The following is a 23,111-nucleotide window of genomic DNA, read 5'->3' on the forward strand; positions in this document are numbered from 1 at the left end:
AAAAGTTGTGTCTTTGATTATACAATTTCAAAGATAAACGCCAACAATTTGTGAAAAGACCTCAAGGTTATGATATACTTAGAGTAGTTGCAGTCATAATATAGTAATTGGATCCAAAAATGTTCTCAATGTGAAATCTTGCCATTGCTGTACCAAAGCTCTTAAGGGTAATGTAGCAAAAGAGGATATGGATCTTAGCTCCTATGCTATTCAGCGACGCCACAGATATGTCTAGTATGCAACAATAAAAGTCCCGGGAATTCCCATAACTTGCTAAGGCATTTGGCTAGTCGTCCGAGGAACAACAACCTGCCGTAATGGAGGTCCCTTCCAAATGAGTTTGCAGGCTAGTATCCGGTAGGTAAAGAGCGATGGCTCTCACCATAATGACAGACTGAGAAGGTCCTGCTCCCCCATCAATGGCTGTGGTAGTAAAAAAATAATAAATTAGGCGCAGACGCTTATCCATCAATGTCTTCGCGTACAGCAAACACTACCTTAGCCCACAGGCTACATCCCCGACAGCCTATAATAACCTCTCCTTTCTCTACTTCCTTCTCCAAATCTTCCTCGGTAACCATAAATCCCTTTTCGTCACCACATCGACAACCTCGATACCAGGTTTCAATGGTCTCTTGCCCTCCGCTCCCATCAGACAGGCATGAAACTGTCTCTGTGGCCATGTCGTCAAGGTCAAGTACCTCTAAACCAGTGCGGAAAACCACGTCATCATTCTCGTTCCTCTCAATATTTGATCTAGTCCTTGGAATTCCCGATAGCAGAAGAAATTGATCATATTCAGCTTTTGCTGCGGGGCTGGAAAGAACCTTGTAGGCAGTTGTAATCTGGTCCACGGTACGAGGCTCTGCGGATTTAGGGGTATTTAGTGTGCCAGATAGGCTATTCTGCTTTCCTATGTCTTCTTCCGGTGATGACAGTGGTATTGACGGGCCAGATTTATCCGGGTGATACTGGAGCAAAGCACGGTGGTAGGCGGCCTTGATGTCTTGCTTCCTCAACGAAACTGGAGGATGAGGGAGGCCGAGAATCTCATAATGCGAGATACCCCCATGGCTAGGGTCCGGAGGGGCCATTAAACAGGCGGCGCTGTCACTGCTGGTGGTTTATGCCCGCGATCTTCGACGCAGCCGTTGGAATTTCATTTCAGCTCAATTTTTGTGCTCGCTGCTTAGTCAGGCCCGTTTAGTTACCCAGTGAGCTTGGAGGAGGAAGAAAGTCAAGTCCCAAGCGCAGCTCTATGCCTGGAGCGTCATAGTGACGAAGCTACTCTTATATATTCAGTACGGCGTAATAGCTGACAGCGATGTCTGCATTGCACGGCTACCGGCAGCGAGAAGAAAAGTGCAGGTTGCGTTCTTTTATGGGTGTCTTGGATATCAGCCCATCCAGGTCAGCCTGTATCCGGGAACCGAAACTAACTTAACTAGAAACAAAGCCGATCCTGGTAGTTAATCCAGCTCTGTGATCCACAGCCTTGCTTTAAATATTCCTTCATCCCCTGCACTGGTTAAAGGCAAACTACTTCTCTTGGGGTTTTTTCTTTCTTTCTCGATCACTATTGTTCAGCAGGTGGTGCAACTTACCCCAGCTGCTACCGTTTACAATGCGTGCCGTAACCTTGATCGGGACCCTGTCTGTCCTTACGGTTCTTTTCTACTGGCTTGACTCGAATCTCAGTAGCTTTTACATCTTCAAGCCATCGAGACTTCAGGAATTGGCAAAGGCATCGATTGCCAAACACCCCAACAATGTCACCGCGTTGATGGTGGATTTAAACGCGGCGTTGCAGGAGGAATATGGCAGTCAGCATATTGCGCCCTTTACCACCAACCCAGACAGATGGATTTGGAGGTATCCTCCCCCCCTCCCCGCGTTATATGATTATATTTCCAATTGCTTTATCAGACAACAGTTCCTGGTATGTGACTAACGCATATGGCAGTAACCACGGAAGCGCTATGGGAGCGTTCACTATTCTCCACGCCTCTATTACAGAATACTTGATATTCTACGGCACTCCTATCTATTCCAACGGACATTCTGGCCTTCACCTAGCTGATGACTACTTTGTCATTCTCAATGGCACAGAAAAGGCCTATAGACCAGGACAGCTGGAGGCCACCACATACTGGCCTGGAGATGTCAACCACTTGCCCAGAGGACAGTCAATTCATTATGCCATGGATGGGTGGGCTTTAGAGTTGGCGCAAGGTAAGTTAATTTTCGCATCTTAGGTGAATGGAATAATCAATATATCCAGGAGTGAAATGCTAATATGTACGGATTGTAGGTTGGATTCCAAGCATGCTTCCGTTCGGACTGGTGGAGTCATTTACTAGCAACCTTGACTTTGTCAATCTTTGGAAGACTTGCTACTTGACTGCGGAGCTGATGGGGAGACAGCTGGGAGTTGGAAAATTTTGAAAACAGGCAAACACAGCGTTGGACGTTTCGAGGAGAAGTAACGCCAGATGTAATATATAGCTCGGGTAATTCATTGGATAGAGTGAGTGGGTGTCGGCTATTTCTCTTTGTTTCTCTGAGTATTTCATTGTTCGGTGCGGGTAGTCTAATGAAATGAGTAGCAAGAGTGGAGATGGATGCTCAACAATGACGTTATATTCTACGGCTGAATACACGATAGTCAATTTGGAGTATTCCATACACAGCTTCAAAATGCGTGTCATCTAGTTTAAACGCCATAAAGATCCTGAATTGATAAAGACGCTAAGTTAAATGGGTCTAGTTAAATGGGTCTAGGTAGGGGGAATACTTTAATCGATACAGTAAGCGAGACAAGCAAAGGAGGTATTGTGGGGAAGTGAAAAGAAAGAATGGGGGAAGGGAGTAGATAGAAGTGGTACAAAAGGAAAAGGACTGGAAGTTGTCAGGACATGAACTCATATAAAAAGAGCTAATAAAACTCTTGCCATTTTCAGTTGTAGTCTTTTATTGCGTCTTGTTTTTTTTTTTTGCTCCTCTTTTCGGCCTTCAAAATCAAAATCAATTGGCTGATTTACTCGGAGGGCTTGAAAACGAAGCGGTCCTCTGGCTTAGACTCGAATGGAACACCAAGCTCAAGGAGCTTGACGAAAGCCTCGGAGAATTCCTTGAAGAAAACATCCGAGTCCTTGGCGTAGCGCTCGACGTGCTTCTTGAACTCACGGTCCTTGATCAGGGCCATATCGGTGGGAAGCATCATAAGAGTCTTGGTCTTGTTGTCAGTGAGCTGGGCAGGGCCGGACCACTAATTTTTAAGGAGTTAGTTAGTTGATGTTAAATAAATAAGCAAAGGACGACGGTTGCATATTTGACGTACCTTCTTGTTAACCCACTTCTCAGAGAGGAGGAGCTTGAAGAACTCGTTGGTCATGACAGTAGGGCTGAAGTCCCAAGGACCGTCATATCCGGAACGGTCAGCATGGGCACGACCCAGGGCATGAGCACCGCAGAGGGCAACCATTTCACGGTCGTCAAAGCCCATGCGGCCAAAGATGTCTCTGATATGCTTCTGGTCCTTGGAGGCGTCGGGGAGACGGCCATCTGGAGTGCAGGCAGAGGCATCGTTATCCTTACGGCCAGGTCTCCATGGGATGGTGGGACCCTGCAACTCCTGGATGGCACAGGCACCGGCAAGAGTCCAGAGATCAGAGTAGGAGATCCATGGGAATTTGGCTATATAGTATAACAAATGTCAGCAACACTGTCATGTTAAACGCATGTCAACTCCTCAGTGTGATGATGGTCTAGACTCACCCTTAACGGGCTCCAAAAAGTCGCGAGCAGTCTTGAGACCAGCATTGGCTCCGTGGTTAGACTCGGGGTCGAATCTCATGGTAGCTCCGTTGCTTCCTCCGGTCTTGGTGTCCTTGCAGTATGTGCCGGATGCGTGCCAGGCGAGACGAACGAGAACCTATCAAAAACGGGGAGATATATCAGTCACCGGCCCTCATGCGTATCCCGATAGACAATAAAAGAAGAGCGAAAGGCTTACCGGTCCGTAGCTGCCATCATCATAGTCATCCTTCTCCACAAGAAGGTGCGCAATCTCGTCGTAGACCTTCTGGTAGTCCTCCTTGGTTGGGACAAATGGCTTCTGAGCAGCAGCAAAGCTCTCATTGTTCATGTAGTAATAAGTACCACCGGCAGCCAGGGCAACAGCTCCGAGAGCCCAGTACATGCCAGAGGAGGACTTTTGAGGCTCGGAGGCCGTGGAGTATCCTCTTCGCCAGGAGGCTCTGTAGGTCTGTGCTGGAAGGGAGAATCGAGCAGCATTACGAGTTGCCGAGGGTCTGACGGAGGTCACAGGCGTAGCGCCGCGAGCAAGAGCTCTCGAGAAGGTACGGGCAGCAGAGGCCATGGTAGCAGACAGCCGAAGCTAGATAGCAATTGACTGGTGTTAGAATGAGAGTGGTGACGGCTTTGATAAAAAGCGACGATGTGACGAGCGGGAGATGAGGACGCAGAGGCGAAACGAAGGACGAGCGAGGCAGGGAAGTGAGGAAAAGGAAGAAGCAGCAGGAAAAAAGAAGCACGCAGAAGGACGACGACGGAAGAGCGAAAGGGAAGCGTTTGGACCGAGATTAGTCATCCAGAACCATGGGTAAGACAGGAAAAGATCTGTCCTGATTGGCTGGACGGAGCCTACCCCACTGAGTTACCGGAGCTTGACAGCCAATAAGCGGCCAGTAATTTGATAGCAAGAGTCACGTGCAAGAACGGATATTATGTAATCAAGGCCAGAAGGGACCGGGCGGGCAAAAGGCGATCTATGACAGCGCGAAGACGGAGCGCGCGGTGGGCAGGGCAGCGGCGGGCGCTGGAGAGGCCGCAGCTCTGGCAGAGGTGAAAGAAGGGCCAAGGAAGCAAGTTAAGCAAGTTAAGCAAGTTAAGCAAGTTAAGCAAGTTAAGCAAGGCGAGAGTGCGGAAGAGCACAGCCAGCATGCAGACGGGGATTATTATTAATTAGTCATCCCGAGGCGAGGTGCGCCGCAATGGAGTATACATACTGCCTAATTAGTCAAAGGCCGACCCGCTTAGTTGCTCGGGCGGATTTCGGAGAGAAAAACGGCATCGGCTAACTTACCTTATTTAGACGCGTGTTGGATTAGGTTACCTAAGTTACCTTTGAACGCCGCAATCGCTTTAATAATAATATAACAACGCCTAGATGGACACTCCGTTGTGATGTACAGAGAACCATGTCTGATGATATGCCGGAAGACAAAGGACTGGCCTGTCAACATGTACTCCGTACAAGCTTGCCTTCATCTGCCTTTTGAGGTTGTGTGTGGTTGCTGGTACAGCGAGATCATCAAGCCTAGGTTGCTCACTATTGAACAGTCATGCAGGCTGGCGGAAGGGCGCATTAAAGCTCCAATGGCAGCTTCAAGCCATTGCCCATTTAGGAATGGACACGTTTGACAAAACTATCAGGTGTCTTTAGCGCCATCTCCCAAACCAAATATGTTGAGAAACGCTGCGACGTTCCGAAGATATGTGGAATCATCCTTGGACACTGCTTATGCCCGGATGAATAACCAACTCTGCCTAGACCACACATGTCTCCATTTTATCGACAGGGTATATTATTGAGTCACAACTTAACGATGTCCTAGAACTGCCTGCTTGAATACATATTTTAAGTCAAGATCTCCCTGTGGTAACATGGGATATATGCTCCTCTTTTTTTGAACTGTGAAATCCACAGCTAGGAGGATTAAGTCCGGAACCTACAGTGCTGGGTCGGAATATCAGCTGCTGGGAAATACTAACCTGACCAGTGTTACTCCGTTCTCTCTGCTAATATCTCGCATAACGGCATTTACTTTACCCCAGCCAGCATCTTACTCCTTCGAGGAAGACAACTATGGCCAGAACGGAGCTCAAGATGATGCCATATTATCGAGAAACAAGCTGTACTTCCAGATACCCGATACCCCAGATACCCCAGATACCCCAGAATCTCTTCTCGCGATGAGAGATCCTTGGCACCTGCAAGGATATATCCGATGGGGTTAACAACCCCCTTCACGTTATTTGTCTTGGTTGGGAAGCAATACCAGCAATTAAAAAGTGCAAGAAAATCTCGAAGGCAGGAAGCAGAAATGGCATACAGCTTACAACCTGATAGTTACTGACTACCGCAAAACGAGAAAACAACGCTAGAACCATGCAACCAATACCATTGCTCAGCGGTTTATGCATGATTATGTTCCGACTCAATTATTGGACCGCAGGCCTGACGTCTCATCATCGGTATGATTGAAGCTACGAACTTGACGAGAAACGTCGAGGGCCTCAAACAATCTTTCCAGATTTTATAACACAAGATCTTTACACAGCCTTGCAGAACACACCCAACAAAGTAATTGCAGCCCACTAGTTCTATATTTATATTGAGCTCGCCAGTGCTGGGCATTTGGCTCAATCATGGAGTCACCCTCCGACGAGAACCCAGATTACAAGCAGCCAGGAGTCCATGACCTAACCTCTGGAGATGTTGAAAACGAAACACTTGGTGATGACAATTGCTCAGATTTTGTGAACAGTCAGTATTGGCCTGGGCTAGATTTACCTCCTTTGACCAACGGATCTACCAGAGGCACAAACGATGAGAGCATTCCACAGGAACATCAGGCGGATGAGATATACGAATATCCTCCTCGTCACATTGAGTCTGGCGATACCGGGCCCCCAGGTACTGGAAGTAATTTGGAGGGTGTCTCTACATGGCAGTACATTGATATGTTGAGGGATTTGACAACAATTTCCGTGAGTTCTGGTACGCCGCACCCCTCCCTTGACCAATACATTCAAGATAGATGCCTAACCTACTCTCTGCTCCACAGGCTCCGACAGCACAGTAGGGAACTCTGGCGACTTAATTCAAGAGTGCAATCAATTAAGCAAGAGCGCCCCATCTCCTCCTTGGAGTCATTTTGGAATACCGTCGGTGACTAACATGGCCTTGCCTCAACCCGTTCAACTCCTCCCGAGCCTTCCTAGACATAATCCAACCGTTTTTGCAGGTAATAATTGGCAGGCCGCCGAAAGTAATGACAATAGGGCACCTCAGCCGTACGGCGTCAATGAGCGGCGAGAAGAAACACTGTCATTCCAAGGGGTGGTATCTCGGCCAAGTTGCTGGAGATGCATAATTTACAAAAAATCAGTACGAGTCTAGCTCTATATTGAGTTCCAGGGACCGAACTAATATCTTGTCATGAAGTGTAACTGCCATGTCATGACATCCACCCGTGGATTAGAATGCTATCGGTGCTCTTTAGTTAAAAGGCCGACATCATTTAGGCTACCATGTGATACCCCTCCGATGGCAGAGCTAATGATGGCTCTTCTTCCAGGTATGGAACCTACAAGCTACCCTTTACTCAAGTAATAACGGACCCCATAATTACCGCACGATCGCGTGCTAAAATTCTCTTTGTTCTTTAGGGGAACTTCTAACATTGTTAGAAGGAACGGTAAACAAACATTCTGGGGGAGGCCAGGGTAGACAATTAGATACGGCCGAGGAAGATAATACTTTTTTTGTTGAGCTGGCAGCCAATATTGGACCTTCTATGGCTCTTCCAACAGTACGACTCAAGCCAAAAGCCGAGGTCATTCATTCTCATACCAAGCCATTTCAGCCGGAAGACACAACCATTTATGTGCGGGACGAAATTAAAAGAATAACAGTTGTGTGGAATGAGTGGCTTGACGCAGTTGCTGACGACCAACATAATCAATCATGCAAGCTCATATTCCGCGGTTCCCATGACTGGGCTCTTCAAGCCTTGGATATGGTTTGTTGTTTTGCAAGCACGGCAGCACACATACCATCTATCGGAGACGAAGATAAAGCAAACAACCCCAATACGATGCTTCACTGCTCAGTTCGGCTATTTTTTGCAATATACCTGATGTCGATGCCGTTGAAAGTGAGTGGGATGGGTATTGAAAGTGAAAAGGAGCGTATAGAAGTGGAGTACCAGTTCAAGTCCAAGGCACGCAACATCTTGGAGAACTTGATTAGTAAAATATCCAAGAACTTGGACAATCTAATATGCAAGAAGCGAAGACAGTATATCGGACATATCCTAGTCACTCTTGTCTTCTTGTCACTTTCCTGCCACTTCAACCAATCCATTCGCTTGAGACTGGCCGGCATTGCTGGGAACGAATCTTCAGCCAAAGCAGATATTGATACCATGAACAGAAATATCCACTGCATCAATGAATTGGTTTATTCCACCTTTCGACCCCAGATTGAGAGGATACTCAAGCCTCGGAAGCAAGGGGATAACAATCAAGACCAACTAAGCACTTCAACTGTGGAGCTTCGGCAGATTAATTCAGAGTTGATATGGGGCTTATGGTCCACGGTAACCGACATCAGTGAGTATACCTTCTCCCTCAAGTAGGTGTGGATGATGCTGATAGCCTCTTTTTTCTAGACAAGACGGAGATCGGAAATGAGCTCCGTCAGAGTGGGCAATCGTATGACACGGCCACCAGTATCTCTATCGATGACGCCTCGAGGGCCTTGTTCGACGCAATAGCACCTCTGACTGACAAAAACCTTCAGCCTTTGGGGAGGATGGAAAAGTGAGTTCACACAAAGTTTCTAGAACGCCTCCTGTTGATTGTTTTACACAATTTTCACGATTGCCTTTCCAATACATGATAACTCGGCGTCTGTTTGACAATTGTCAGGGTATGGATTTTTAACTAGTCATCTGATCTCACTATATCTCGCTTGGCCTTCTGCCTCGCATATCCGATAGTTCAATATTTTATTATCCTTCTTTTAACAGTTATACCCGGGTTGGAAGCAGGTTTAAAGTAGATGTAAAAGAGAATTAATAAATTAAGCCGGTTTCTACATTATTCTACCATTTTCTACTTTCTACTAACCCTTCTACTTAAGCAACATTAGTTATAGCCTCCCCGACAGGGTCCGGGAACGGCTCTATAGAGAAGAGCAGCAAAGGCTTGAAAAGGGATGGCTGAGTCGAACATACGATACCTATTAGTATCAATATTCTACTGGAAGATACTTTTTGTTTCGAGTACATTTATAATAAAAACCCAAGTTTTTTTAATTCAAAAAAAAAGGCGTATAGATGGGTATGTTTTTGCTCCATAACTATCTATCTTGCTGTCGCCAATGGTTGACTGACTGAGAATCAGTGCGGCCACCCTCTCAGGGCTCCATGTCCGCAATCACATATCGAAGTCCTGAGGTGTGACTCACGGAAGATTGAAGAGACGTTGACAGATAAGGAAAATGCTGTCCGAGCGGTTATGGCTCTGCGCAAGAGAGACAGTAGTGATTGTGAAGCCTCTATTACGCGGATATGGGGCATAAGACTCCCCACAGCGCCCCAGCATGCTGCCAACTCAGTCAGTCCTTGGGTTGATTCGATAGACAATGGCACACAGACTGCAGTAAGCCATCAGGTTTGAGAAAAATAACTATATAGTAGCTATCAGTAGTCAGACCTGCCTGAGTGATGAAAATGACCTTGCATTTTGTTCTCTTGCGCCTACAATATCAGCACGACAGTCTAGAAAAGTATCAAATCCATTGGCCAAGGGGTCTTCCTCATAGATTTACCAATTTCGCTTAGTAAAAGCCTTTACTTCAGCAAAGAACCCTTCCACTGGATTCGGATCTAGAGAATATGGCGGTAAATAGACAAATTTAACACCCGCTTCCAGGCACATTCTCACAATCTGCTCAGAAAGACGAAAAGAGGCGTTATCCCCATAATTAGAACAGGTTCTTGCTCTGATGGGGACCCATACTTGCATATCGTAGTAATGCAAGATTCCGCCCCTGTACGCAGACAAAATGCATGACTGCAGTTTCAGCTGGCGGAGAAGGCCTGGCTTTGAGGACATTTGATAGGGTTCGGGGGGAGGACGAGCCACTGTCAATCAAATCAACCAGGCACCGTTTGGCGCCCTGTGAGCTGGAGATCAAACACGGAGTTCCATCCAGGCTCAGCTTGGGTGGCTCTCAGGCAGCAAGCAGCAGCACGGCCACCTGCGTGCAAGGAGGGTTGCATGCTGAAGAACTCCGTATAGACTGCACATCTGACACCGTGCCATCGCAGGATCTAATCTCCCATGCCCTGTGGCTATGCAAGAATCTCCTCCATCATCGCTGTCGTCCGTCATCGCTATCATCATCATCATTATTATTCGCATCTTCGCTTCATCCACTTCATCGTCGTCGTCTTTTTCCTCTTTTGTCGCTTCTCGCATTTTCTTGCTTTTTCCACGATGCAACACCGTCTTAGTAAGCAACTAACCTACGCAACACCTGCATGCAGGGCGGTACGGTACGGTACGGGCGGTAACGATAGTCGACGGGCTAGGCACCCGCCAAGGACCAATCAGGGCACCCGCCTTGGAACCGCGAATGCGCCATCCGATACGCCCGTCGTAACGCCAGGTACTGCTGAGTCATCAGGCCCCGTGATCCTTCATCCTTCCTGCTGTCTCACTTTTTCCGCTTTTGGATGAATTTTTTTTCTTCTCCTTTTGCTTCTTTTGCTGCGAAAAAACGACAAGAAAAGGACGACGGAAGACGCAGAAGACGCAGAAGAAGAAGAAGAAGACTCGGTCACTCGTTACAGACATCACCATCACGACTCTCGCTACTCTCGAACCCCCGACACTCGTTCATAGATCGAAGAAGCGGCAGAAGGGCAGCGTTGCGCGGAACCAGGCGGACCGCATCACTAACGGTCGACAGGGAGTCAATATCTCCCTCCATCCCCCAGCCGTCGAAGAAAGCTGAGGCCGCTGCCGGCGAAGAAGGAGAATCGGTACTTAGCACATCATCACGATGCGGTGGACGTCGCGGCTCTCCTTCCTCGCCCTCTGCGTCGCCCTGCTGGCCCTCGTCGCGGTTGGCCAGCAACCGCCTAGCCGTCATGCCCGTCACCGTCGGCAGATACTGAGCGGCGGAGACTCTCCCACGAACAATGGCAACGACAAGCTGCCGCTGCCTACGTCCGGCTCAGACAACAAGAGCAGCGACGAGAACAAGTCGACGCCGTCGCCGACCTCTGACAAGCCGTCTACTCCTCCTCCATCTCCCACCTCAGACAAGCCGACCTCTGAGCCGCCCACTTCGGACAAGCCCACGCCAACACCACCACCAACCTCAGACAAGCCTACGCCGACTCCTACCTCTGAGCCCAACACGCCTACAACTCCTCCTCCATCTCCCACCTCCACGCCCACGGATGCGCCGCCATCGCCAACCGGAAACCAGCCTAGCAGCACTCCCCCAGCTCCAACAAACGACAATCCTACCAGCAACCAGCCGACTCCGAAGCCCACGTCCACTCCCAAGTCGACACCCAAACCCACCACCATCATCATCACCCAGACATACACCAACAGTGATGGCTCCGTTACCCAGTCGACCATCTCGAGTGTCTCCACTCCTCCACCAGAGCCAACTGTTGGTGACGGTGGGAACGGTGGCAGTGGCGGTGGAATGAGCCCTACCACCCGCAACACCATCATCGGTGTTGTTGTCGGTGTTGGCGGTGCCATCATCCTCGGTGGTCTGGCCATTGTCTTCTTCAGATTGCGACGCAAGAGAAACGCCAACGCTGACAATGATGATGATGACCTGATCCAGACTGGGGCCGCTGTGGGTTCCCAGACCCACGAGGCTCCTGGCAGTAGCCCATTCAAGTCCACTCTCGACCAATACCACAAGCCAGGAGCAGTCAACCCTGCCTCAAACTTCTAGAACCTTGTGGCTTCCGTTCCTGATGATTATGCGGCGTGTTTACGTGGATCTTGCGACTTCTGCCTTGCATGATTTATCAAGACACTCACAATACCTCACGCGGGAAAGGATTTTCACACGTTCTGGTTTGGGCTGTCTATCCTTCTTTACGAGTTATCTCATTGCTGTAGTCTTTTGATGTTTATTTTTTTTATTCCCTATTATAAACGGCGCGCGGGGGATCTGGATCTGGAACTGGAATCATTTTACCAATTGTTGTTATTTTTCATTTTCTCTACACTCCTTTTTCATGACTATGTTACATCCCAATCTTCTTCGTCTTCTCCATTGCATCCCATAAATTGCATTGCTCTCCTTTACCACATACCCCAATGTGCAACTGATGGGTGGTTTAATACTCCCTATTTCACTTCCACTGCTACTTATTCAACTCCCTTTCCTCCATCTTCTAAAGGATCTTCATCAAATATCCTTTGACTCTCCTTTTTTTTTCGGGCAATACGGTTACCACATTTTACCCCAGGCTTTTCTTTACAGACTGGATTGCTCTTTATCTCACTTCCCTCCCGCTGTTCCAATCATATCCTCTCTTCCCTGCTTCAGCAAGCGATCAACAGCATCTTCCTCTCAAAAGATCTTCTGATTATCACTTTTTAATAACCCTCCACTCTAGATCTTCCTCTTCCTTATGTGATCTTACTCGATTGTTGTCGAACTGTATTTTACTTTTTACAATCTTGATCATAACATAGTAGGAAATTTGATTTAGATATAATATATACCCACTGCCTCACAGTTGACATAAACATTAGGGAATATTATATTGAGCCTATCTGTGTAGAAGTCGTTTTTTAACTTCTTAGGTACTTCTTGACAGCTTCACCCCAAACAGGAACTTTCTTATACTCAGCCATCAGAGGAACATTTCCGTTTTCAATACCCTCAATTGCAGCAGCAAGGTCCTCACCGGACCCTTCCTCCTTCAGTTGTCGAATAGGATATCTATATGTATGGATGGAGAACACAATGGCCCCAGACTTGGGCAGACGATATAGAGTCTGTCTCTCGCAACGCAGGAATGTCTGCATGAACAAACAATAGTTAATCAACCGGCTAAACCAAAACTAACTTCAATCATCAAGAAGAAATAGCACTTACATCATCTATATCCAGCTGCTCCAGCCGTAACTGTTTCATCCCCTGCCCTGTCGCCAGGTGCTCATCTCCAAATGCATAGAACAGCCCTGCTCCCGTCGTGATGCTCCAATTGACCCGTTTCACGAATTTCCCGACCTCTAGCTTTTCAAAGTATCTATCCATGCTCTTCTCGATTTTCTCCCGGTACCCTGGCACCGGCTCATGCACACCATTCAACTGCTTGCCCAGTTTCTCGCGAGTGTTGAACCCAGAGGGGAAACACGTCACATACGCCTGCAGAACATACTTAAGGCTCGACGGCTTCTCCCTTAACTTGTCATTTTCATTTCCGCTACTCCCCATTGGTAAAAGAATGAGCATATCCTCGTCGACTGTTTTGCCTAGGGTCTCCAATGCATTAACCAGCGGACGACCGGGTGAAACTGTTGCCGGCAGAACCTCCCCTGTAACCTTATTCTGAAGCATGAACACCTTGCAGCTTTCATACTTGGCTTCGATCAATTTAAACATAGTCGGGTATCTGTTTGGGAGATAGATACCCATGACAAATTCATATAACTCACAAATTGCATCGTGGGCCAGGGGAAACTCTTCGCCATCTACATCCGACTTCCCCTTGCTCGAGGCGGAGTGAATACCCAAGGCAATATCATGGTGCTCTTTAAGGACCCTTCGGCGTTCGGAGATCCTATCTTTATATTCCTTGTCTATGGGTATCAGCTCGCTTGGCTCGAGTGTTTCAAGCGCTATTATTAAAGGCACACATATAAGCAAATTAGCCCGCCTGTCTTCTATTTATATAGCCTGTGAGGATCAGGAAGGCGAAAATCTCACCCATGGTAAGGTTGTAATTTGGTTTGTACGGCCGTAGCTGTATAGGCTCCGTGGTCTCCCAATTGAACTTGTCAAGCGGCTGTATCGGGGGGAAATCATCTTCGGTGACCACCGTAAGCTTGCGTGTCGTTCCAAAAGACTTCTATAATTATAATCTTAGTCTATTGAAGCAGCGTAGGCATAGAGGACATAGCGTGGATGACGTACTGGCCCGTCAGACCTGGATCGGTACCATATCATCACGATTACTGGTAGTAATAGGAGGACGTTTGTGGGAACCGAATCTTTCAGCTGGGCCAAAAATCCCCGTATGGAGTTCCAGTATGGCATCACGTCGGATAGAGCTTTCTCCATGGCTTTGAACCGTCCGTTTGCCTTCAAAATGTAGATGTATCAATACTAAACCGGAGTTTCGAGAATATTGCAACTGAGATCGACCTTGCAAGAAATCGCAGTCCTGGGTATCAAACCACCACCCCAAGAATCAGAACAAGCTATGATAGCCTGTGACAGATCTTAAAATATATATTAAAAAATAGCAGAGCAGAGCAGCTATCCAGAAATTGTACTAAGAATGCAACCGAGGTGGAAGCGCTCCCTGGTGTGGAGAAGTGGCTGTAAACCGGAGGAACCGGTGTTCGTTAAGTGGTATTAATAGGCCCAGCACTACTAAGTTACCTCGTTAGCCGGTGGACCAGCCAGACGCCCTTCAACTCCACACGGTTGGTCGAGCCCAAGGTTACCCGTCGAGTTCTTTGTCACTGAGGATGAATGTGTTATAATAGGAGGCGAGCGGGATTTAAATTTGTGATATTTACGGAGTACGTCTGAAGGGGACAAGAAAGAATATATGATAACATCTAACTGCGTTAACTAGTTATGGCTTAACATCTCTGTTCGCTTCGTAACTTAAGGAATGCATGCAAGAATCAACGAGAGACGTCAGGAGAGACAAAGGAGTAGATATGCGATGGACTCGAGGGTCAAATTGAGAAGAACAGCCACCCTAGGACAGAAATGTACGAGTTATAGGCTGACAGGATGTTCATCGTGATATAAGTATCGCAACTTCGGGATCGGGGGGTGGTATACTCCTATACTCCAGTAGCCAAAATTATAATAACAAGGTCTTTAACAGTAAAAAAAAGAAGATAATGTAGAGGGGATAAAAAGAGCAAAGCAGACGCCGAAGTGTAGCTTTCCCGAATTTATATGTTTGTCAGGGGACGGGACAGGGCAGTAAGCTAATAACTGAGCAAGCGCAGGATGGGGCTTGTAGTAGGGCTATGGTCTACTTCTCTCATAGGCGCTTCTGCCTCTCTTGCTCGACAATCCTGCTGGCTCCCAGATGCTCGAAGAGAATTTGCAATTTGGCCTGCCGCAGACGGGATGAACTGATCGAGTCCCTACCGTCTCGTAACAGGTGCGAGTTTGTGCTGTTGATTATCGAGCGAGTATCGTAAGGTAGCTTGTACTCCTGTAATATTCGGTCCAGCTGGGTTACTGTTCCATAGTCAATATGAAGGCCGATTATCAGATTCAACCAGGATATACATAACGACACTGACCATCTAGCAGCTTGACCGACTCAACGGTCTTGGGGCTGCGGAAATCCGTAGGGAATCTCCCGTCAAAGCACATCATAGGATGTACCTGTGTGAACTGGCTTCGGGGATTGATATTGTGATTTGCAAGGGACACGGCAAGGTTTGTCCGGCGAACAAGCTCAGCCAGCGCCGTGTCGTTTTGAGCAATGTTGGGATTCTGCATGAAGCCATTCCCGAGATGATGGGAAACTCCGTGTTGACCCCCGTTGTAGTTCAGCTGCTCTTCTTGCCGTGGGTTATAGTATGGTGAGGTCGGGTCAAGTTGATGGCGCATGTTGGGATGGTCTCCAAAGTCAAAGCCTTGCACTCCCTGCTGGGCCTGCTGCAATGCAATGCCAACATCACTTGCTGTCATTGACCGGGGGTCTATCCCGTATGCTCCGCCAGGTAATGCGGAAGTTCTGTGTCTATCGCCACCACGAGGAAGCATAGTCGTGTCTAAAGATAAGGTAATTGCGTATGTCCACGGGTAGTAAAGAGTAAGTGAATAACTAGAAAACTGGTTATATATCTTCTTTGGCTTTGTTCAATTAAATAATGAAAGGTAGAGTAAAAATCCTCCAAAGCAGAGGAGCAAGCAGTGTTCAAATAGGGCGGAATTTAAGATCCGGATGTTAGTCAAGCAGAGAGGAGATGAGTAAGTGTCTTCGGTTCCAGACATGAATCCCGGAAGCGGACTTTAATATATTTCGATATCAAAGGCAAGAATAGCAGCAGCAACACCGAGGGCGAGCTGAACATGCTATACGAATATAGGGCGATTGGGATGTTGCACCACGTCCAATTGTGACACTGAGCTATTCTGTCCTTGCTGTTGGCTTAGGAGCCGGACAGTTACAGGGAAACATGTTTTGAATAGACACGCTGTGGACAATTTGGCAACACAGTTGTACATCCAGCGAATGCTACCTCCATGAGCTTCTTCTCATGGCCAAATTCATCTGCAATTCCTCATACCCTAGGCGAGGGAGAAGAGAAAATTGGCAGGATGAGACAACAAACAGATCATACTGGGCTGTCATGCGGAGGAATTCTGTGTAGCACAGGGTGTTGTAAAGGCCAATGCCCAAGGGGGATTCCGCCCGGAGGTATGGGGAGCGGCGCAGACATAAGCCAATGCAAGGTGTTGAAGGGCGATAGCTAGCTATCAATGACAAACAAGTATAGGGCAGGTATCGCTTCGTGAGCAAGTCAGATTCAAGAGTTCAGGTAAATTGATCTGTTGCACACAATAGTTGACAACTCATAGCAATATAGAGTTTTCTAACTATGACAAACATCCATATGCTAAATTGGATAGAGGCAATGCAACAGACCAAACGGGCGCCGAGAAAGAGATCAGCTGAACGAATGAGCCGGTGAATGCGCTGTATTCCGCACTTGAATGAAGGTATGGAACGCCCGGGGAAAGGCAGCGGGCAGACTGGGTGCTTTTCCGCCCAAGAAATGACCCTCGCCTCATGTTGGTGAACAACACCTAGCTACCAAACGGCGCTGCTTTGGTTGGGCAGAAGTCCCGTAGGTAAAGGGGGGATTCTTTAGCCCAAACCAGTACTTGGGAGTAAAGGACATCAGGCCATCCCTACCCTGTTAACGGGGTACAAAGTCCCATCCAAAAAAAGCTCCAGGAACATTTCTAGAAACATTCGGTTGCAGAATGCAGTCTTCCCCCCCTTGCCTGAGAAGTACCTGTAAGACATCCTAGACCTCTAACCGGGTCATACACGTGTTTACATGGTGAGGCTGATAATTGCCCTTCAAACCGTGCTATAGCTCCGTGTGACTAACAGCTCATAGGAGGGCCATGGGTAGACAAGCCATACACAAGCGAGACAGCATCTCCTCGAGCACAGCACTTGGTATCTATGTATGAACGAACACCACGGGACTTCCCATTTGTCATATAGCAGCAGACGGACCGGGAACGGAAAGGCCATGAGTCTTCCGAACGGCATCCGATCTCGGACATCCTTGGTTGTGAACAGCGCCCCGTTTCAACTCGGCCTGGCATCAACAGGTAAGGTGAGCGTTTTTCTTCGAGAAACAGCTGCATCGGGCGCCGCTGTCCCATGCGGAGCAACGTTCTCATCCTGCGCGCCCCTCGCCAACGACGCTTCACTTCTGGTGCTAGCACTGCCGTAGAAATCTATCCCAGTCATACTGAATGCCCTTCTGCGTCCACTTGCAGATTCGGAAAAGATGGGAATTGGCGCAACGGGTCGTCGTCTACCCCTGGCACGACCCCCGATGACAGGTATTTCGTATGTTGCTGCCCGCCAGATATAGAGGACGACATCGTACACGAGGAAAAATAGAAACGGCCCCATCATCAGCGTGCCGAGAAGAACCTAGAGGTCACACATGCTCCGAGACAGCGTCCGGGTTAGCGAGGGTTTCCTGACACGGTTATACGATGGGTTGGTCTACTGTGTCGATGTGGGCGGGCGTGATGTGGACGGAGAGGGGGGAGGGAAAGGTGCATACAAAAAAACGGATCAGCCACCCCTCGAATGCGGTAAGCTCCTGCGGGAGAAGAGAGTACCAGGTCATCTTGTTCTCTTGCCCGGTCTTGCGTATCGTTGAAACTTGTAGAAAGCACGGCAGTCGGATAGCAGCGCCCAGGGTATGTATGTTCTGTCTACCTGCCGTGTTGTTTGTTGTACAAGGCTGGTCTGTCTGTCGGCGTATTATTTTGCCCAGGGAGACTCTCTCAGGAGCGGAGACATGGTCTTTTTAGCAGTCACTGTATGGGCTCATGTTAGTTGTCTACCATGCCTCGTCCACGTCCGTCCGCGACCAGCTGGGGGCGCAGTTCAGAGAGCAAAGCAAAGCAGGGCAAAAGCAAAAGCAGAGCAAGCTCGACTCACCTGAAGACGGACTTTCTATGGAGTTAAGGGTTAAGGTTTAAGCCACAGTCACGTGGACAAGCCACCTCCCATGGCTGTGCGAGGGCAGCGAGATAGATTTGTACAAGACGGACAAGGAGCGTGTGAGAGCAGTCGACCATGTCCGACGTGGAGCAACGTGGAGCGTGAGCGGGAAGAGTCGACGAAGGCTGAACAGCGGGAGACGGAAGAGTTGAAACAAGCCAAGAAGCGTAAAGGAGCGGTTCATCATATATTGTCATTATAAACGATAAAAGAAAGGTAGATAACAAGAACCCCAAATCTACATGTGCCACGCTTTACTCAAGAAACATAGAACCCAAGATCCTGTATGTGCAGTGGATAAAAAGACATCCTTCCCAGTTCATAGAAACACCAAAAGGAAACACGGCCAGCCAAGTAGTATCAATAGTAGATCCCCCCAAGACAGACAAAAAAAAGGGCAGAGTAAATAAAAAGGAAGGCGGCCAATGTAACAAGAAACATCAAGTCTATAACAAAAAAGTTGTGGATGGATGAATTGGCAGGACCGGGATGGAGATTAACGGTGGCCTCTGTACGGAGTGAAGCCGGATGGGCTCGGTTCTCGGGCCTCTGAGGTATGGGACTGCCAACGGTCGATGGATGACATCTCAGCGTCATGTCTGAAGGGTGTGGTTTGGGCATGGGATAGGAGTCTGCGTTCACTTTCGTTGGGAGCCGTGTAGAACGAAGGCTCCTCAGGCTCATTCGGTTGGAAGGCTGGGTGGTCTGAAAGCTGGGGGACTCGGCTATGAGTATGGGCTGGGAAACTCATGCTGCCTCGAGCCTGTTGGCTGTAAGTTGATGGCGTAGGCGATGATGCCCGCGAGGAGCTAGGAGAATCCCCCGTGCCCATAAGGAAGCTCTTGGGGGTATGTGAGCGCTCAGTAAAGACGTCGTCTGGCCTGCCGTAGATGCCGCCGCCAAACTCATCACGGAAGTCTGGCCGATCCTTGAAGTAGGAGAAGTCAAGCTGGTTTTCAGCCACGACTTCAAAGGGTCTGTCACGGGTGTGTTCTGACTTTCCGGGCCGGGTGGATGACATCCTATGCATGGCTATGTCGGAGTATTCACCGGTTTCAGCGCCCAAGCCTTGACGGGACTGGTAGAATTTCTCCAGGGCACCGGCCGCCTTTGCGTGGACCATGGGGTTGGTAAGTGGTTTGTAGAGGGCAGGGTGGCCGAAACGAGAGCTGAGACGTTCGACCATCTTCTTGGAGGATTTGCTGCTTGCCATGGCCTCGGGATCGGTGACCAGAGCGCGGCTGTAGTACTGCATTTTGTTGTCGAAGGTGACCCGGCAGTACCATTTGAATCCCAACATGAGGAGGGGAAGCGGGACAAGGGAGTATACCATGGTCCAGGATCCTTGGGCCGTGACAATGAGGCCGGTGACGAAGTTGGAGAGGATGACGGCGAAGACAACGCGGTTGTAGATGACTCGCCAGTAACGCCCACCAGATTCGGTCTTGGTGACGAAGATGTAGAGCAGGAGGTACTTCTTCAGCCACGAGTCGACGCCAAAGTACAGGGCCGTCACGGGCAGGACGATGGGCTGCAGGGTGGAAAAGCAGAGAGCGGTGGTGACGTAGAAGAGGAAGTAGTTGTAGTAGCTGGCATAGTCGAACGGCGGTGGAGCAGTCCATTCGATATACTTGCGAGGGGTGGGACTGAAGAACTTGCGTGCAAAGAAGATCCAGACCATGTTGATCATCTGGATCAGGTCGACGGCGGCACCCAAGTTCCTCTGCAGCAGCCAATTGACCCAGAACGGCGCAACGTGGATGAGAGCAACGACGAAGCTCTGAAACGTACCTCTGGCCTGGAGGGCTTTCCATGCATCCTCTCCGTTCTTGCTTGCATCGATGATGACAGCGAACAACTGCCAGACGGTGGAGAAGAGGGAGAAGACGACCAAGTTATTGAAGACGAAAAAGGCGTAGAGACTGTGGATAACGTGCCTTTCACGGGCTGTCTTGGTTTTCTTGCCCGCGCTGATTGCAAGTCGTCGGAATATGATCGGAAGCACAATGTAGACCAACGAGAGAATTGCAGGAGAAGCGATACCCTGGACGGCGGCCCATGTCTTTGGATTCCCGTTCAGCGAGGTCTGGAAGGCCGGCCAGACCTTACCGAGGTTTGACAAGTTGGTCAAGAAGATGGCGATCATGGCGTTTGGAACGATCCAGATGACGGTCAGGATAGTCGACCAAATGGCGTTCATGAAGCGTTTCCACTTAAGATTGCTCTTGGTTAGGGCGAGGTTATCCCAGATGATGTCGTTGGGCCTTGGAGCCAGTCTGATTGTGGTCCCATGGGGGTGTTCGTTGCGCGCAGCAAAGGCAACGGCATGAGCATCCTCGATGGTGTCCCAGCTGGCAAATCCATACGGCATGGCGTTTCGCTTATCGATGGACTCCCGAACATGTCTGATTTCCATTTCCAGCTGTCTGACTCTGTCGGTATAATAGTCAATGGCATCTACTGGTTCAGAGGTAGAGTGCCCACTATGGTCCTTTTTTGATGGCTTGCAAGTTGGACGGGTTGGAGGCAGGTTGTCTGGGTCCTTGAAGTATTTGGCGAGGACTTCTTCGAGCTTCCTGACCATGGCATCGTGCTCCTTTATCAGGCCCGGCAGCTCTCTCATGTTTCGGCCAATGGATGCTCTAGGGATGCTGGCAGTAGGGTTGACTTCATCGGTAAGCCGCAGCAGGCCTTCGTCCGTCCGATAGTTCTGCGGGATGTGGGTGACCATGACCGTCCTGGCGTGCAGACTCTTCTGGTACTCGGGGCTCTGAAAGTAGCGGATACGCAGCCTGTGGATGGCCCGGTAGTTGCGCCAGAGGAAGTACATGATGATGAAGTTGAAGGCCCAGGCGCAGGCAATATTCGACCAGAGCGGCTCGCCCCAGACCAACTCGGGGGTCATGAAGTCGAAGAGCGACTTGTCCTGGCCGAGGGAGCGGTTGCTGTAGTGGACATTGACGGGTATCATGATGAGGCAGCCGACAATGCTCATGACGCAGAACATGTTTCTGCACATGCGGGTGAAGCGCAGGAAGATGGTGGCATCCATGCCCATTCGGTCGACGAGCTCGTCTTCCTTGAGCTTGATGATGGGCGTTATCCAGGCGAAGATGCCCTTGCCCAGCGGCGGGGGCGCATGGGCTTTGTCTGCATGCTTGAGCTTGGGAGCGTAGACGACCGAGTTCCGTGGCCGGACGAGCGAGAAGAGGAGGGCCAGGCCGGCAGTGATGCCGACAGAAGTGCCCAGCGAGACCCAGAAGGCATTGTAGTTGAGCTATTCACATTCTCCGTTAGTTATATTATAATATATATATATATATATATATTCTCTATAATGGAGAGAATTGAGACCGACCTTGGAGGTGAAGGGATTTGAGATGAGCTTCAGGAACTCGTCGGCACCAGAAGGAGGACCATCACGCTGAGCGAGTCCCCCCATCGTCTCGGCGTCTCTGAGCAGAAGACGACGAGGACAGCAGCGTCAGTCACTGTCCGCTCCCGGCGAGGTCGTTGCTAGAGGCTGAGATGGAGATTCGGCGTATCTATGCGGTAGCAGGCATGGAAGACCTCGACCAAAGCAACGAAAGCAAAGGAAGAAAAAAAAAAAAAGAAGCCGAAAAAACAAAAACGAGTGACGTGAGAGCCAGAGTCCCTAGGCCAGCCAGGTCATTCTTGTAAGTCAGTCAGACAGGCCAGTCAGCGAGGCGGGCGTAGCGAGGCAGCGGGCGCTGGCGGGTTGGAGGGAGGACGCTGGTCGGTTCGGCGGTGATGGAAGGAAAAGAGATGGACGGTTGGAACGAACCAGGGCGACGACGAGATAAGATGGGATGAAACGAGGGGACGAGCAATAGCAGGCAGTGCTATATTAATTATGGCTAGTTATCAGGTCGTCTACGCAGCAGCTTTTTAGCTGCTATCACCAGGTCAGGCCTAGACGCCAGCCATTGGCGAGGGAGCGAGGCAGAGGGCGCTGACGGAGCTGATGATGAAGCTGAAAAAAAGAGAGAAAAAGCAAAGAAAGACAAGACAGACGAGGATCTGCTGATGGACTGTGGACTCTGACTATGCAGGTGAAGAAGATGATGATGAGGATGAAGAAGAAGATGATGAAGAAGAAGAAGATGAAGAAGATGTTGAAGATGAAGTCTTATTATGGACGTTGGATGTCTACGGTGGTCTTCATCGACCGTCGACGTCTTTTTGCCGACTGTGTTCTGGCCCTTTTTAGCCGTTTTTGGGGGACTCCACCGGCTGTTGGGCGACTTTTACGGAGAAGAAGAAGAAGAAGAAGAGAAGAGAGGAAAAGAGAGAGAAAGAGAGAGAAAGCAGGAAGAAAAGGCTGGTCGACGGTCGAGCGGTGCTGGTCGGCGGTTAAGCTAGCTAAAGCTGCCAGCGTCCCCCGGTTTGCTCCTGAGGCCAGAGAGGCCCTTCGACCCCTGAAGTCCTGCCTGAAGCCATCGCTGCCGGAGAATAATAGTTAGAGACTCAGCAGACAGCCGGAGAAGCAGAGAAGAAGCAAAGCAAGGAGGAGTTTACTGGCTGAGGCAGTGCTGGTCCACCTGCAGGCCCAGGCAGAGTAACAGCCGCCGATGATCGCCACTACGACTGCGACTACGAGATGTCACTACCATCCTGCTGTCTTTGATAATACGAGTAACGTAACAGTGCAATTGCAAGAACTGTCCCTGCAGCCGATGGATGATGATCTGCAGCTGCGTCATCAAAGCTGTCAACAAGTTGATGCTACACTGACATCTCTTGGAGCAGCCTTTATCC

At 49.2% G+C, this 23,111-nt stretch overlaps 10 protein-coding genes across 10 annotated transcripts; 5 read left to right on the top strand and 5 right to left on the bottom strand.

Moving 5' to 3' along the window:
* Window positions 1–461: 461 nt before the first annotated feature.
* On the bottom strand, window positions 462–1,094 carry TRV_04208 (DnaJ domain protein; the record flags this gene model as incomplete). Its single annotated transcript, XM_003021651.1, has 1 exon — window positions 462–1,094. The coding sequence occupies one exon, from the start codon at window positions 1,092–1,094 to the stop codon at window positions 462–464; it is 633 nt and encodes a 210-aa protein (XP_003021697.1).
* A 723-nt stretch (window positions 1,095–1,817) lies between these two features.
* Window positions 1,818–2,445, top strand: TRV_04209 (C-8 sterol isomerase (Erg-1), putative; the record flags this gene model as incomplete). The annotated part of the gene is made up of 2 exons (XM_003021652.1): window positions 1,818–2,232; window positions 2,312–2,445. The coding sequence occupies 2 exons, from the start codon at window positions 1,818–1,820 to the stop codon at window positions 2,443–2,445; spliced, it is 549 nt and encodes a 182-aa protein (XP_003021698.1).
* A 592-nt stretch (window positions 2,446–3,037) lies between these two features.
* Window positions 3,038–4,381, bottom strand: TRV_04210 (uncharacterized protein; the record flags this gene model as incomplete). The annotated part of the gene is made up of 4 exons (XM_003021653.1): window positions 3,038–3,268; window positions 3,341–3,696; window positions 3,778–3,934; window positions 4,016–4,381. The coding sequence occupies 4 exons, from the start codon at window positions 4,379–4,381 to the stop codon at window positions 3,038–3,040; spliced, it is 1,110 nt and encodes a 369-aa protein (XP_003021699.1).
* Window positions 4,382–6,453: 2,072 nt separating this feature from the next.
* On the top strand, window positions 6,454–6,984 carry TRV_04211 (uncharacterized protein; the record flags this gene model as incomplete). Its single annotated transcript, XM_003021654.1, has 1 exon — window positions 6,454–6,984. The coding sequence occupies one exon, from the start codon at window positions 6,454–6,456 to the stop codon at window positions 6,982–6,984; it is 531 nt and encodes a 176-aa protein (XP_003021700.1).
* A 385-nt stretch (window positions 6,985–7,369) lies between these two features.
* On the top strand, window positions 7,370–8,447 carry TRV_04212 (uncharacterized protein; the record flags this gene model as incomplete). The annotated part of the gene is made up of 2 exons (XM_003021655.1): window positions 7,370–7,385; window positions 7,546–8,447. The coding sequence occupies 2 exons, from the start codon at window positions 7,370–7,372 to the stop codon at window positions 8,445–8,447; spliced, it is 918 nt and encodes a 305-aa protein (XP_003021701.1).
* A 2,435-nt stretch (window positions 8,448–10,882) lies between these two features.
* Window positions 10,883–11,803, top strand: TRV_04213 (cell wall protein, putative; the record flags this gene model as incomplete). Its single annotated transcript, XM_003021656.1, has 1 exon — window positions 10,883–11,803. The coding sequence occupies one exon, from the start codon at window positions 10,883–10,885 to the stop codon at window positions 11,801–11,803; it is 921 nt and encodes a 306-aa protein (XP_003021702.1).
* Window positions 11,804–12,654: 851 nt separating this feature from the next.
* Window positions 12,655–14,149, bottom strand: TRV_04214 (uncharacterized protein; the record flags this gene model as incomplete). Its single annotated transcript, XM_003021657.1, has 4 exons — window positions 12,655–12,885; window positions 12,962–13,707; window positions 13,796–13,937; window positions 14,045–14,149. 4 exons carry the CDS (start codon window positions 14,147–14,149, stop codon window positions 12,655–12,657), a joined length of 1,224 nt encoding a protein of 407 aa, XP_003021703.1.
* Window positions 14,150–15,095: 946 nt separating this feature from the next.
* TRV_04215 (uncharacterized protein) lies at window positions 15,096–15,757 on the bottom strand (the record flags this gene model as incomplete). The annotated part of the gene is made up of 2 exons (XM_003021658.1): window positions 15,096–15,298; window positions 15,364–15,757. 2 exons carry the CDS (start codon window positions 15,755–15,757, stop codon window positions 15,096–15,098), a joined length of 597 nt encoding a protein of 198 aa, XP_003021704.1.
* Window positions 15,758–18,828: 3,071 nt separating this feature from the next.
* On the bottom strand, window positions 18,829–21,774 carry TRV_04216 (uncharacterized protein; the record flags this gene model as incomplete). Its single annotated transcript, XM_003021659.1, has 2 exons — window positions 18,829–21,609; window positions 21,691–21,774. The coding sequence occupies 2 exons, from the start codon at window positions 21,772–21,774 to the stop codon at window positions 18,829–18,831; spliced, it is 2,865 nt and encodes a 954-aa protein (XP_003021705.1).
* Window positions 21,775–22,103: 329 nt separating this feature from the next.
* TRV_04217 (uncharacterized protein) lies at window positions 22,104–22,878 on the top strand (the record flags this gene model as incomplete). The annotated part of the gene is given in 5 exon segments (XM_003021660.1): window positions 22,104–22,125; window positions 22,246–22,386; window positions 22,406–22,507; window positions 22,564–22,698; window positions 22,817–22,878. The coding sequence occupies 5 exon segments, from the start codon at window positions 22,104–22,106 to the stop codon at window positions 22,876–22,878; spliced, it is 462 nt and encodes a 153-aa protein (XP_003021706.1).
* Between the last annotated feature and the right edge of the window lie 233 nt (window positions 22,879–23,111).

The sequence above is a fragment of the Trichophyton verrucosum genome (genome assembly GCF_000151505.1).
Source record: "Trichophyton verrucosum HKI 0517 chromosome Unknown contig00330_1.f1.exp, whole genome shotgun sequence".
NCBI classification, from domain to species: Eukaryota; Fungi; Ascomycota; class Eurotiomycetes; order Onygenales; family Arthrodermataceae; genus Trichophyton; species Trichophyton verrucosum.